The following is a 15,085-nucleotide window of genomic DNA, read 5'->3' as shown; positions in this document are numbered from 1 at the left end:
GGTCAGGTGCCCAGACAGAGGCGAGGCAAGCTGCCCGCGCATGCCCTTGTCCAGGAGGATCCTCCTGGGATCTGCGTCTTCGTGATTCAGAAGATCCCTCTGGAGAGTAAGCCCCTCTCCAGGACCCAGCATCCCGCTGCTCTGCTCTGGCCTCTGCAGTGCTCGTTTTCGTTCTATTCTTGATTTGTTTCTATCGGTTTTTCTGTCCCAACAGCCGTTGGTACATAAGGCTGGGATACAAATCTTTAAAATGATCTCACACTGAGCCATACCACTGGATCATTTAGGATCAGGGTGGACAAGGCTCTGCAGCGCCCCAGAGGTGCGTCCCCCGCAGTCCTGCCTGGGGATCCTGAGGACAGAACGCAGGGCTGACCACATACTTGACTGCTGAGCGATGGCCCTCCTCAAGGGGACACAAAGGGCGAAGCATCCGCTCCCAGTGCAACTGACATGAAAAGGGGAACGGGGTGGCCAGGGTCCCCCTCCGATCCACAGGAAAAGGTCTTTGTGTTCTGGGAAGGCAGTCCCGCAGTAGAGTGACCGGCTTTGCAAAAGGAGTGACCAGCCGTGCTGGCCCCTGGCAGTGTCCGCTAGAGGAGCATGGGAGCTACCCCACCGTACTGACTGGAAGGGGGCGAACTGGCTCGCAGTGCAGCCACAGCGCCCCGAAAGTGGGCAACGAGGGGGCCAGGAGCTTGTGCCTCCCCCATGGGTGCTCACTCTCCTCCCGGAAAGCCTGTTGCATATGTCAGAGAACCCGGAGACTAAACTACCCCGGCACCTCCCTTCCGGCTTTCGTGATTTAAGAGGTGAAGCGTGGCCTTTATCTTCACCTTCAAGGACGGCGCGAAAGCCGTTGGGAGACGCGTCAGAGAGCGCTGCCGCTTACAGGCAGGGAGCGAGCGACCGGAGGGCTCTGACTGTTTGGCATGCGCATATTTTCCTGGTAATTCCCCGTGCTTCACTCAGCAAAAGGGCGGCAGATCTCAGCGCTTGCCTTCCCGCCCTCTCCGTGGCTCTCCCACGGAGACGGCCAGGCATGAACGCTGCCCCCGCGCTCAAGGCACGGAGCTGCCCCCTCAGCAGGAGGCTCTGCTTCATGCAGGGGAAGTGGGGCTTTGGCAAGACGGGGCAGCGATGCATTCAGTTCTGCCTACCTTTAGGCTCATGTGCGAGGCCCTGGTACAAATTAAAGAGAAGCTGGGCGCTTATTCCATATTTACTGTAAAGAAGAGGAGAACTGTGCACTGAGGTTCTCCTCTGTCTCATTTAATCCAAGCAAAGGTCCTGGAAGGACTACTCGGCTTGGATTAAACTATTTTAAGCTCTGTACTCTCCAAGGAGCGTCACGCAGATTTTATGCATATAAAAGCCAATAGAGGGGGTGAGGAAGAGGGGGGCTGGGTTCAAACACATGCTCAGCCCTGTGTGCACAGGCCAGGCTACAGTCCCGGTTCAAATCTCGGGGAATGCCCTATGGATGGGGCGGTGGCTTTCCGACTTGGTGGATATTTGAAGCTGCCTTATGATACGAAGCTTGGCCACCAGTTCTCCAAGTCAGAACGCCACCTGCTCTGAACGGAAGCGCCTCTCCGGCATCTCAGCCTTGCCACCTTTCAAACGGAGGGTGCCCGAACTGAACCTGGGACTTTCTGTGCTCAGCAACTGAACTGCAGAGAGCTCGAGGAGAGCACCAGAGTTTTATGGCCGCTTCTGCCGAAGCCTCAGCAGTCCGAAGGCGAGCACAGGAGCTCCGGCAACATGTGGTTTTGCTTCCACCGCTGTTGGGAACAACAGGGGATTCCTAACGGGAGGCAGCAAAGGCTCAAAGCAGGCCTGGATCCAGGCACAAGCAACTGCCTGCTAGGCCTGAGATACGTTATTTGTGATGGATCTTTGGCCTCGAGAAAAGCAGACGGCAAAAGATGCGCACCGCATGTCTCTGGATGGTATTTCACCTCCACCAGGGGTGAAAACTCTTTGAAGTCTTAAACGTGGCTGCTTTGGTATGGCCTCTTCCCCAGACATGAATTAAAGGAGGGGGGCATAACTCAGGCTTAAAAAATAAAATAAAATAAAATAAAATAAAATAAAATAGCACTGACCCCAGAAAGGGGGCTACTACTACCGCTTATCAATTCCCCGAAGCTGGAGCAAGGGAGGCATTGTTCATGCCACCCGTCATCCAAATGAACGCTCTTGGCTTTCGACCGGCTCTCGAAAAGCCGAGCAAAAAGGGGCGACTAAATCAATAAGAAACATATTGCGGGTGTGAAGGCTGCCAAGCAAATAAAACCGGGAAAGAGAGCCAAGAGGCCCAACATCGCGGACCCCCCTCTTCGGCTGCTCCCCTGCCATGCCTTTGGCTGCACCACACGGAGGAAAAAGAAGTGAGAGCCATCTGTGTGGAGCGAGCGAGCGAGCCAAGCGGGCAACGCTCCCGGCCCCCAAACCTCGCAAAAGGCCTTCGCGCCCTGGGGAAACTGTGCCGGGGGGCCTGTGCGGGTACGGGGGGGGGGGGGTGCTTTGGCTGGAGTCGTTCCAGATGAACACAGACGTAGCAAAGAGACTTGCAGGGTGGGGAACACTTCGAGCAGGAGGCAACGGCTAGCCTAGGAAGATGTCTGGGAACGTATGTTCGGCAGCGGCAGAGCTTGGCCTGTTGCTGAAGAGGATTCTTCCCCCTCCCGCGTTTGCCCGGAGAAGGGCAGCTGTGGGTAGTGGGAAGACCACCCTCCCTACCTGAAGAGTGGGAAAGAAGAATCCGTGCTTTCCACGACCCCTCGCCTGTTTGCCGAGGCAGTGCATGGATCACTGGGGAGGGATCGTTCTCTCTTCTCGAAGATAGTTCCGAGCTAAGAAATATCATCTTATCTTACAATTAAGAGCATCTTGAGCTAAAAATATAATTTCTCTGCATATGCCCCTCCCCCAGCAAGGAAATGGCAAAGGGACAAAGGGGAATCATGTGCATTAGGAAGGCTTGAGCTCGTTGGTTTAATAGGTATCATTCGTTCGGCTTCTCTTGAGTCTCTTTCTCCTACTAGTGAATTTGCGCCTTCCATTCCTCCAGGATTTGCTAAATGATTTCAAACAAGGATTTCTGACTACCACTCATTTCGAAGGTCAGCCGTTAAATGCCCGACAATTATACTGCTAAAATGACGGATGCTCGGGGAAATCAGGAGTCCGTCCCGAGGATTGCTGAAGCCCCAATCCTATATCCGCCAGTACTCTGCTGCCTGAGCCTTCTTGGCCTGGGAGCAAGTTCTCCTCTCCTGCGGGACACGCCAGCGTGCCGCTTCCCGTGGCCTTATGCCTGTGCAGCCTTCGCAAGGACACTCCAGAGAAGCTCCAGCAGCAGGTGCTCAGTGGAGGAGCACCTGCTCCGCAGGTAGAAGAACACAGGGTCGAATCCAGCACCTACCCTCAGACCGGTGTGTTGCTCCTCAAGCACACGGGGCAAAACTCCCTGCTCTGCCCCTGATCATTTGGTAGCTGTTGTCTTCTGTGCATTTCCTTCCATTCTAAGCCTCTCTTAAGGATTAGTTACCCTCAGTAACAGTTTTAAGCTAAAACGAGCTGCTAGTTTGGCCCTGCCCCTTGCTGCCTGCACCCCACTGCCCCCTGGGAAGCTGAGCCCCAGGAGCTTGACATGGAATTGCTTCTGGGCCTGAAAGGAACTGGGGACCCCTGACGTAGGTGGGCATGAGTTAGCGGGCTGCCAGAGTAGCCAAACAGGGCTATCAGCTAGCCACCAGGTGGAGCACTGGCCTGCCTCAACCCAGGGTCGGCTCGTGCGTTTTTGTGTTCCCACCTGCGACAGCCAGCATAGCATGGCGGTTAAGAGCACGGGCCTGGGACTCAGGCGATCTGGGTTCGAGTCCCCGCTCAGCCACAGAGCTCACTGCGTGACGGGGCCAGCCACAAACTCTCAGCCCAGCCTACCTCACAGGGTTGTTGTTGTGAGGCTAACATTGACAGGAGGAGGAGGAGAACTATGTAAGCCGCCTTGAAAGGAAACAAGGGTGGGACGTAATTCTAATAAATGATTCTGTAGGCTAGAGCTCTCCCTGGTGGCGATGTCACTTCACCTGGCACGATGGAGCGTCTGGGCAGACCATGCACCTGAGAAGACCAGCAGGAGAATGGGGGCGGGGGGGACAAAAGGCAGCTTCTTCCCTCTTCCGAGATTTTACTCTGTCTCCAATCTTTGTCCCCGGCGGCTAGGCATGGGTCCAGGAGTGCATGCAGTATGTGCGGGAAAAAGCAAAGATCCCTTGAAGATCGCGGGAACTGGACATCTCCATCTCCACCCTCTCTCACGAGCGCGAGGAATTCAGAAACACGGACCCCCCCCCCCAACGTGAAAGGGTTCTGCAGAGGCATTACGAGGCTTCCACCTGCCACGGCTCCTCAAGTGTTTGGCTATCGATACCCAGGAGGCTCGGGGAGGAAGCAGAAAGCTGCAAATTGCCCATTAGGTGCCCCGGCTGTTTCCACGGCAAGAGCAAGAGGCCCTTTTACAAGAAGCCTTGCCCTTCCAGTCAGGACATTAGCATTGATTGTCCGAGAAATAATGGCTCCAGACGAGCATTAAAAGCCTTCTCTGCGAGAAGCTGGCCTGGTGGAGCAGAGCCGCTCGCCCCCTGGCCCTGGCCCTGCTCCAGGCCTCCGAGCCCCTTTCCAAATGCACCGGCAGGGACGCTAATGAGAGCACTCGGCCGCCTCTCCGGCATCTGATCGGGGCCGAGCGAGACACGATGTCCCCCCAATTAGCCATGCCTGTCTGAGTCTGTGGAGAGGCGACGGGGGGGGGGGGGGGCTGTGCAAAGGCCCTTAGGGGCTGCCATCGGAGGCGAGTTCCTACCCCGTCCTGGACCCCCAAACACACTCACCTTCTTTGTCCCCAGCAGCCGGGCTCCTGCTCTGAGCCCGGGGACTGTTGCTCGCGGGCGGCTCCTTCTCGGCCTGCGGCTGCAGCGCCTTGCTCTGGGCCGCGTCTTCCCGGGCAGACTCGTGTGCCATGGTGATCTGCTGCTGGTACAGGGCCAGCGCATGATAAGGCACCGAAGGCTTCACACTTCCGCTCTGCAACGCTCCCTCGAGCAAGCCTTCCGAAATCTGCAGGGAGATGTGGAGGGGAGCAGAACAACAGGGCAAATTGTGGCATCTGCAGCCGCAGCGCACTGGCACGCACCGCAGCCCCTTTGAGCCCTTCTTTGAAAGCACAGAAACAGCGAGTCCGAAGGGGATTCCCGGCCCCCGCGGCTCTGCTCATGACATGCCTACCAGGTGCGCCTCCGCACAGCCGCACGCCTGCCAGATCGCTTCATCGTCACTGGGAAGGGCAGTGACCGGCCAGTGAAATTTAAGGTGTTGGTGATGACGTATAAAGCCCAAAACAGCTTAGGGCCTGGTCACCTGAAGGAGCGCCTCCTTCCATATGTACCTGCCCGCCCCTTAGGATCTGGGGCAGAGGCCCTTCTCCGGGTGCCCTCCCTGAAGGAGATCAGGAGGGTGACTACCTGGAGGAGGGCCTTCTCCGTGGTGGCGCCCCGATTGTGGACTTTGCTCCCCAGAGAGGTTTGCCTGGCGCCATCACTTTATTCTTTTTGGTGCCAGGCTAAAACCCCTTTATTTTCTCAATGTTTTCAGGTTTGACTGTTTTTAAAATGGGTTTTATTGTTGATGGGTTAAGAATTTGACTAGGATGTTATGTTTTATCCTATTCTGTCTTCTTGTTAAACCATCCTGAGACTGTGGCAAGGGATGCTTGAAAAGTTTCAGACAGACAGACAAACGCATGCGGGACGCATCCCCACGTGACGGCAGGTGCACCGCTGGTTTAGGACAAGCTGTGGCGGCTTCCACAGGCCACTCGCCGCACCCCCACCACAGGGCCCGGTCGCCCAGGAACCCACCCCCGGCGTCACAGGGTTCAGACGCTGTGGGAGTCAAGGGGAGGCGGCTCTCCGGGGTGCTACTCACAATGGGTGGGATGGCGGCCGCTCGCTGCTTCAGCTGCTTCAGGTCCATCGGCTTCTGAGGCGACGAGCTGAGCCGGGCGTCGCTGGCTGCGTTGAGCAGGCTCGGCCGGGGAGAGAGCAGCCTGAAAGGAGACACAAGCCCTGCGGCTGAGCGCAGCTGTTCCACACCCTGGCCCGGTACAGAGCCCGTGGGCCCCGCGGCCGTGCAGCGACCGGCACTTCCCGGCAGCCCCTCCACTGGCAGAGATTAAGCACAAATCGGGAGACCGGAATCATGCTGAGAATAAACCAGTGCTTTAGAAGCTGGCTTTTCTTGGCAGGAACCTAAACGACGTGTTTGGAAGGCTGCTCCAGGATGCCACAGAGCAGGGATGGGAAGCGGCTGGCCTTCCAGGTGTTGAAAGACATCCGAGTCCTATCATCCCCTGCCCCTAGCTATGCTGGCTAGGGCTGCAATCCCAGATATGCTGGCTTACGCTTATTGTACATTGCCCTGGTATCCGCGAGGATAAAGGGCCACTGAAAAATGCTTTCAATGAGGAAGCAAACGGAGCGCGGCCCGAACATGGAGCAGTGGCACAGACTGGCCTCCTGGTGCTCAGACAGCAGCACCCACCTTCTGCAGCGTCCCTTTCCACCATGCAATTCGCGCTTCAGACGGTGCATTTACAATACTGACTTCTGCTTTGTGCGTTTCAAATAGAGCAGCACAGAATTTTAAACCCGGCAAATAAAACATTTCCCCCTCAAAAAGGAAGGTATGACATTGGTGTCTTCCTTCAAGATGCGCAAGGCGCCATGTGTGACTCTCCCCGTTTTATCCTTACAGCGACCCTGCAGGGTCAAGCAGGCTGAGAGGAGTGAGCACCGCATCTCCAGAGTGGGGCTTCGAAGCCAGGTCTCCTCGGTCCTGGTCTGACACCACAGCACTCCACCACCCTGACTGATATAAGGCAACTTTTGCTTCGGAAAAAGCAGCGAGACACTGGTTCATCTCCCTTGATCTGGTGTCCTCCAGATGTTAGAATGCAACTCTCGTAACCCCCGGGCAGCTATGCTGGATGCAGGATTATGGGAACTGCAGTCCAACACCTCACTGCCAGGCCAGGAAAGGCTGTACGGGATCCATCACCTATATTCTCTTTCCTTTCCTTCTCTTTTCTCCACCAAGAAAGAATCGAGCGACTTAGGAACCACCCTGACCAAAGCCAACCACATCGCAATCCTGCATCCCATTACAGCCTGGCTCCCCCCACAACCCCAGCTCAAGACCTCTGTAGGCCATAAGCAGGGCAGGAGCTTCTCAGAGGTCACTGAAGAACAAGAGAGCCCGGGGGACTCAAGCGGACAAGCTGCATACGCTGGCCAGGTTCGTATGCCACAAGGGTGGCGAATAAGCCCCGTGGCTTGCCGATCCCTCCCACAGTGGTAGCCACGTGCTTCTCCCTTTACCTCATTATCTTCACCAGCCAGAGCTTGTTGTGCTGGCCAAACCCAGTGAAGAGAGTTGGTTGAGGTGGCTAACAAGCCATCCACAACCCACGGCCTGTTCCAGGTATTAACCACACCAGCCGCGTTTGAACATCACAGTAAGTCATGCCTTGCGGGGGTAATTAGGTGGCCCAGAACTGGCATGAGGGAGGAGGATCAATTTACTGTGGCTTCTTGCTGTGATTCAAGCTGGGCAAACTGGCCTCTGAAGGAGAGGAGGAGGAGGAGGAGACGCTTGATCAATATGGTGAAGCATGAAAAGCCAAGCATAGTCAAAGGCCTTTAATGCTGAAAGGGGCGCTGCGGCTGAGGGAGCCAAGTGGCCACCAGCTGGAAAGTTTCGGTTCTGTTCTCACATCGCGTCCTGCTACGTAAGAGGAGAGAGAGAGGGTTCAGCTGTGGCGAGAGGGGGAGAGAAGGAGGAAGAGACAAAAGGCGGCATTTGAATCAACTGCAGCAGAAGAGCGTGGAGTTCAAGGACACAGGAGGAATCTGGAAGTCAAGAAGAGGCTTCATGAGCCCGGTGTTGGGGTGGGGGCGTTTGGCCGGTTTACATGCTCAGCAGCCAAACAGCCAGAGACAAAACAAACCAATGGCTCACAGCTGCATGACTTCTGCACCATCCACTTCACAACGGAGTATTTTCCCATATTAGCAAAACGCCTGTCAAGATGATGGGTGGGGAGGTGCGGAGGAGGAGGAGGATTCCTGGCATGGGGGCCGCCCCCCAAACACGCCATCAGCAACAGCCTCGGGGGGAGGTGCTGGGTGGACGCTGCCCTTAGTGTTGAAACGCGCTGCTTTGCACACTCTTACGGAAAGAAGCCACGTGCCACGGGAGAGGAAGCCAGGCACGGCGAAAGAAGCCTTCTCAAAATGTGCACAGCCCCCTGATCTCTGCCGCGATCCCTCCGGAACAGTTTTCCCCAAGCTGGTGCCATCCAGATGTGTGGCACGACAACACCCGCAACCCCACAGCCCACCATGCTCTAGGGCGGTTTTTGCGCACTGGGGACAGGCAGCCTCCTCACACTGACGCGCCAATCCGCCTTGCATTGTGAACGAAATATGAACGGCAGAGAGATTATTCAGCAGAGGTAAGACACGTCGAAGCAGCAGATGCCCCGGGATCGCGCGCGCTCACCCCAAAAGGCTCCAGCTGACCTGCATGAGAAGAGTCCCTCAACAGGGGGCCGTGCAAGAATCGCGTCCCGCACTTTATGATGGTCTGTGAGGCTCCTCAGCGGTTTGGCAGTGCGCGTATGCGCCGGAGGAACTGCCAGGCTCACCCCTTCGCACGGCAAAGCCGGCGCCACACACTGTGCGTCAGGGCTTCGCGCGGAGCATCTGCCAGGGCAGGGGGCTAGGCAGCTCAGCACTTGCCCCCCCCCCCACGTGGCTGACACCACTGCCATAAAAGGCAGCGACGGCACTAATTTGGGTGCTTTTAGAAGGGGATTCGGTGAATTCAGGAATGGTAAGGCTACTAGTTCCAAAGGCGATGACTACCTACAGTACATTTTATTTTATTTTTATTTATTGAAAACTTTTTAAAACTTTTTTACAGTACATCAGAGACAGTTTGCCTAGGTATACTAGCTGCTGGGGAAAATGGGTGTCGGGGGCCCTGCTCCTGTACGAATGTCCTGCTTGTTTTGCTTTTGGGCAGCTGGCTGGCTCCCGCTTGGACGGGGCACTGTGGCCCGGATCCGCTCCAGCGTGGCGACTCCTGTGTTCTTACAGTGAACGTGCAGGGAAATGGCCAGCTGAACGGGGCGATTCTTTGGCAGCGAGTGTGGGGGGGCGGTGCCAGAAGAGACAACGGGAGAATGCCTCACGAGCCCACCCTGCTTCATTCAAGCTGAACTTGCCTGCCATGCATGTGCGGACCAACGTCCCAGCGAAGACGGAGTGGCCAGAGCATCTCTTGCACCATCTGGATAGTGTGCAGGTGCTAAGGCAGAAATGGCGACACTCAATTCCTTAGAATCCCCTGTGCGGAAGGCTCCCTGGGCTCTTATCAGTCCACTTGTCTCCAAATGGATGAGAAACCAGAATGGACCAAGGAGAGATTGCGAGAGACTCCCACGTATCGGATGCACTGGGAAAGAGTCTCCAATTCCCCAAGGAGGCCTGCGTCCACACGGGCTTCCCGCAGCCATGGCTGCCCCGGTGGGTGAGCTCCATTTTCCAGCTGCTCCCTGGAATGTATGAACCGAACCGAACCGAACAAGCCTCCCTTTTGCCCACTCAAAAGCAGAAGAAGAGGGGAAGATGTCTTACGACATCCTCCACTCCCTCGGAAGCAAGCCCCAGGTGGCTCCGGAGCCGGCTGAGGCGTCTCTGGAGTACCTGTGGGTGAGGAGCGTGTGGCTTTTGGTTTGTTTGTGGCCTTTACTGGGGGCCTGATTTGGAGACGCGGCCGAAGAGGGAAAGGGGTCACAAGGCAGATACGGATTTTATTCCCTTCACGTGACTGGGCCATGCGTATTTGTCTCCCCGAGCTTGAACACTGAGTGACCTTGAAATTTATAGGCAGTGAAATAACTAGCTAAAATAAACCGGGAGGATGTGAGCCTGGCTTTGAAACCCACTGGTAGTTAAAGTGAGGTAATCTGAGAGTGCACTGGGAGAGGCCCAGCAAAGGGGCCCAAGAGCCAGCAAGCCCTGCATGCTGACTTGGAGCTCCGATCCCTAAAATAGGGAACAGAGGGCAGTTCCGGCGGTCCCTGGAAGCGTGCCCTGTGTTTTCATCTAGGCACCGGAGCCTGAGGTCCTCCTGATTGCCTCAGCAAGACCTGTGACCCTTTTGGCTGCCAGCCTCTTTTCAGTTCCAGGTCATAGGCGGGTCTTTGCCCACATGATGCCGGCTGCCCAATTACTGCTACTTAGCTGGCTTCAATCCTGGATTTGTTTACACGGTGCGGTAAATCCGAGCTTGCTGCGAAAGCGAGAAGTCCCTTAATTCTACAGACCTGGCACCATTCGGACAGATTGGACTACAACTCCAGTAATCCTGAAGTGGGAGTTGTAGTCCAGCCTATCTGGAGGGTTCCAGGTTGGGGAAGTATGGCCTAGAGCAGTACTGCTCCTCCCAGGGGCGGCGATGGGTTGTTCAAAATTTGCAGTAGAGCAACAGACCTAATAGAAGGAGAGAGGTGTTGGGATGGTAGGATTGTTGCCCAAGAAGAAAGGGGGTGGCAGAGGCAAAACATTGGGGACACACCTGACGAACTGGTCTAGACGATCAGTAAATCCATGTTCACCTTGAAAAAAACCAGCTGGGGTTTGAACAACTTTAATCCGGGAGACGACTGCAAGACATTTGAGCTTTCGCGCTACTCCCACTGGGCAGGCCCATGAAACAGCTGGAGACACCGATACTTGTGGTCCTGTTCCATGGCTCTCTGGGCATTCCCACATGCGAGCTCAGAGCCCATGCAAGTGACCCCCAAGAGACCACAACGACCGGGCGATTCCAGGTCTTGCTGCTCTGATACATGTGCTGGTGGGTAACAACACGGACATCACGGCTTGAGAATTTAGATGGCAGGGTTGTCATCAGGGATGGAAACTCAGCCAAGTTGGGTACCCGGCTGAAAGAGTAACCGGTTCAACTGTCCAAGGTACCTTGGGATGTTTTAAGGTCCCAAGAAAATGGGAAATGGGTTCTGCTCGTCTCGCTTGCGTGTTCACCGCACGGCCCCCACTTCTCCTTCAGCGGTGAAATGATAATAGTTAACTTATGCCTGCAGTCTGGCCTTCTGCCTTCGTTTATATTTAGCATGACCCTCCGCTGAACTTTCATTCCTAGCACTGCCAGCTGCCTTTATAAAATATATATGTAAAGATAATTATCTTTGGGGACTTTCTTTAAGCTGGGAAGAGCTACGAGCTCTTATTACCTGAACTTTGCCTTGGCAATAGCCAGCAAGACCTGCAAGACGATGGCACGCCGCCAAGGAAGGACTTCCAGTGCCACTCCTGTGACCTGAACTTCATCCCATTGCTCTCCTTGGGGCCTCCCCACAAGGCAAAATGTGCCTGCTCTTGATTCTTGCTGCTTTCGCCAGGTGGCTCTTTGCCGGCTCTTTGCCGGCAGGTCTTCATCACATCAGATGACGGCGCTGTGGACCCTTCCTGCCACGAGGAGAAGTCTTCGCACACCTACTGGCCTCAGGAGCTAAAGAGGACCTCTGACGTCAGTGGCAAGATGGGGCCAAGTAGCAGATTTTGGGAACAAACCCACAGAGAGATTCATGTTGTCTTCAACCCCTGGAGTTGGGCTTCCCAAATGTGTTCACAGCTGGCCTTTACTTCAAGTCCACCGGATCCTGGACACTTGCCCTGAACCAGCAGGGCTTTTTACGGTTCTTATGTTTAGAGGGGAAGCCTGGAATGTAGGTCATCTTATGGGGTGAGCAGGGGAAAGGCCTGGATGTAAGGAAAGAATCCTATAGCCAAAACAGGTAGAACTACAGACCCTCCAGAGAGCCAAAGTACCTGGAATTGACGGCATGGGGAATGCAAGCCATCAAAAAGGGGGTCGTAGCCACTGCAGAGGTGGCGGTGGAAATGTGTTGGACTGGAAGCAGCGGAGGGGAAGGGACTTAATCCTGAAAGTGGCTCGATGCTTTTTGAGCTAAGCCAAGGGTCTACACGGGGCCTTCTCCGAAAACTACATACAGGCTGCCTGGAGGGGATGGATGGAGAAGCGCCTTCCTGCACCCTCCACTGAATGACGTGGAAGCTCCCGTCACTTCCCGAAGGGTAGGTTGTCTCGTCAAATTCCCCAAATCTGTGGATCTTACTGCCTCATTTAAATCAGAGCCAACATGCTCTGTTGCTTTTAAGCAGCTGCCCGAAAGCACGAGAGCTGATAATCTTCCCACATGTTTAAATATGGCTGTTTCTTAACTGTTTGTTTTGGGTTGCTGGCCTGCTTCCACCATAAGGATCAGAGTGTGCCCCAGTGAACCAGAGGCTCGTTTCTCCTGCAGTGGCTGGCTGCGGCTTGACAGACAGCTGGGTGTGAGGACAGATCCAAGAGCCGTTTAATGGAATTGACCGGGGCTGCGCCCTAACCCACAAATCACCTGTCAGCTGGAGAAAGTAAGACGGTTGTCCTCACCAGGAAGAGGCCACGCATAAGGGACATGGCCGGAGTGCAACACACGACCTCCTTTAACCCGACGATGGACATGGATCTGAAGAGCATCAACATCAACACCGTAAAGCTGCCTTTTCAATTACTGTCACGACAATGTGAGGCTCGAAGAATCGAGGCTCCACAAGTGATGAAACGTGTGCCAAACTCACTGAGCACAGCTGTGCGATCAGCCAGGAGTTTTTAAGGCCCTGGTCTAAAGAGCGCTGCCTATTCAAAGTGGTTTCCTGCGCGTAAAGGAAACCTGCACACCATTCTGCTGGTGGACAGGAAGCCATATTCTCCGGCAGCCAATACAGTTCCAGCTCCAAGCAGCAAGATCAAGTGTTTGTCTCTCACTGCTGGATGAATGCAAAGGCTGTAATCCACACGGTTCTGGGGGGGGGGGGGGGAGCCCACTTCAAATTCCCAGGTACCAAGGTTACAGTCTGAGGTGCCCTAGCAACCAAGGTTTTTCTCTGCTTACGCGCAGAATGCATTTTTAATTCCTCTAGGTTTTCCACCCCATTCCTCTAGGTTTTCCATCGCCCCTCACTTACTTATTTTTGTCCCCAGCATCCTGTTCGTCCATCTCGTCGGCACTACAAGTGGCACTGGAGTCGCTGTCGGTATTAGTGCTTCCAGTTTTCCCAGTTTTGTGGGTCTCCTTCTTCTCTTCCTTGGGTGCACCCTCAGCCTCAGTCTCTGTGCTACTGTTGCTGCTCTTCTCCGGTTTCTTGTCGCTGGCTGAGTCCTTTCCCTCACAGTCCTCTCCTTCTTCCATTTTGATGTCACCCTCGGTGGGGTCAGGGCTTGGGAGTTTTTCGCCCACTTCCTCTGTTTTCACCGCATCATCTGCTTGTTCTTCCTTTGGCTTCTCCTCGCCACAAGCCAGGTCAGCGGCTGCCTCCTCCGCAGTCGCGGTGGTCGGGGCGATGGGATTCGCCTCCGGAGAAGCAGTGGCTTCTTCCATCTTGACAACTGGTTCCTCCCCAGCATCATCCCTGACTTCAGGAATCGGTTTGTGCCCGTTTTCCGTGCTTTCTTTGGCTTCAGGTCGGGGAGAAGGAAGACTCTCTGTGTCAGAGCTGTTATTTACGGCCACTAAAATGAAAGAAAAAGACGCATTTTCCATTTGGTATCATCCGCCATGCACAAACAGTCATGAACAAAACAGAGAGGCCCATCCCCATCAGAGCCCAAGAAAAGGTTTGACGGAGGAATGGCGCACGGCCTCTGAACAGTTGTAACTGGGCAAGAATTACCGCTCACTTGTGGAAGGGCAACATTTCTCATGTTTTCAAGTCATTCAACCATCCGAAAAGGGGATGGTGCAAAGCTAAAAGATCCAGATTGATAATATCCCTAATTGCTTCGCAGGGGATGACAGATGAAAGGGCTCACACAGAGAACTGCACCTTGGGTTTTTCAGGTACTTAAGGTCGTAGTATAGCAGCATTTTAGAGAGAGCGAGCGAGCTTTGGATTTTGGCACAAATACATTGTTTACAGTGTGCTGCCATGGCCCCATCCTCTGCACAAATATATTGCTTAAAGTACTGAAGGTTTGTTGAACCAGGATTGTTATGACCCAAGGTAAGCTCGCATTTGTTTATGGATGCTGAGATGGCTTTGTCCATCTATCTCTATTGACTCCGTTAACCGTGCTAAGAAGGTCCTTCTGTTGTTCTAAAATATTTTCTGATTTCCACCCACCCAGGGCAGTTTAGAATTGGAGAAGGCAGCAGCAATTGTTGCCAAAGCCAATTAAAAAATTAGGTGTACAAGTTTGAAGTTAGGCAGATGGAAACCATGTGTTTTTGTTCTTAAATAGTATTCTCTGAAATGTGGTTTTTGAAAGCTGTAACCATCCCTCCCTCTTGCTTGTGCTCCCTCTATCTCCTTCTCAAACTTAGCCAGCCTGCTCAGAGGAATTCTGGTAAGTTTTGTCTAGAGATCAAAGTCTACCCATTAAAACAAAAAAGAAAAAGAAGAGAAAAAAGAATTTGACCTCCTTGTTTGTGCCTCATAAGGCAGCACTTGCGAAGCTGCCAAACAAAAACCATACACACCCTCCCATCAGCCCATCTGTGAAGAAATCCAGACAGCCTTCCAGTTTTGAGTTTTTTAAAAAGCCTGTAATCAAAGTGAAGTGAAAAACAGGCCAAGGTCAGTAAGAAATTAATAAAAGCACCCCCAAAATGCTTTCCAAATCTTATCAGGGACTTTCAGGACAGGATCAGTTAAATAATTAAAAGATCAGAACTCTCCAGAAATCTCACGTTCCCCTAAAATGGAAAGGTATCTAATTACCCAAAAGATTGAGAAGCAGGTTGCAAGCGCTGTGTGGAAGAGGGAAACACTGCGCACAGCTTAAATTTCCTGTTTGGAGTGAGGTGGTAAAACCACAGTACAGCATTCAACTGAACTATTAAGACCAAACAGAAAATTATCAG

General features: G+C 53.9%; 1 protein-coding gene across 5 annotated transcripts in view; it reads right to left on the bottom strand.

Moving 5' to 3' along the window:
• Positions 1-15,085, bottom strand: part of NCOR2 (nuclear receptor corepressor 2) — a 268,387-nt gene that overhangs the window by 44,194 nt on the left and 209,108 nt on the right. For 4 of the 5 annotated variants that reach the window (XM_044440470.1, XM_044440472.1, XM_044440474.1 and 1 more), the window contains 4 exons: positions 13,191-13,734; positions 5,995-6,115; positions 4,902-5,127; positions 4,098-4,229 (listed from right to left, as the gene is read on the bottom strand). In XM_044440470.1, the coding sequence (XP_044296405.1) occupies positions 4,098-4,229; positions 4,902-5,127; positions 5,995-6,115; positions 13,191-13,734 (1,023 nt within the window). The remainder of the gene's footprint in view (positions 1-4,097; positions 4,230-4,901; positions 5,128-5,994; positions 6,116-13,190; positions 13,735-15,085) is intronic. The other variant, XM_044440471.1, reaches the window with a different exon arrangement.

The sequence above is a fragment of the Varanus komodoensis genome, unplaced genomic scaffold, assembly GCF_004798865.1.
Source record: "Varanus komodoensis strain SLA01 unplaced genomic scaffold, ASM479886v1 scaffold38, whole genome shotgun sequence".
Lineage (NCBI taxonomy): Eukaryota > Metazoa > Chordata > Lepidosauria > Squamata > Varanidae > Varanus > Varanus komodoensis.
The sequence above is the reverse complement of the archived record's forward strand: the minus strand, read 5'-3'. Positions and strand labels throughout refer to the sequence as shown.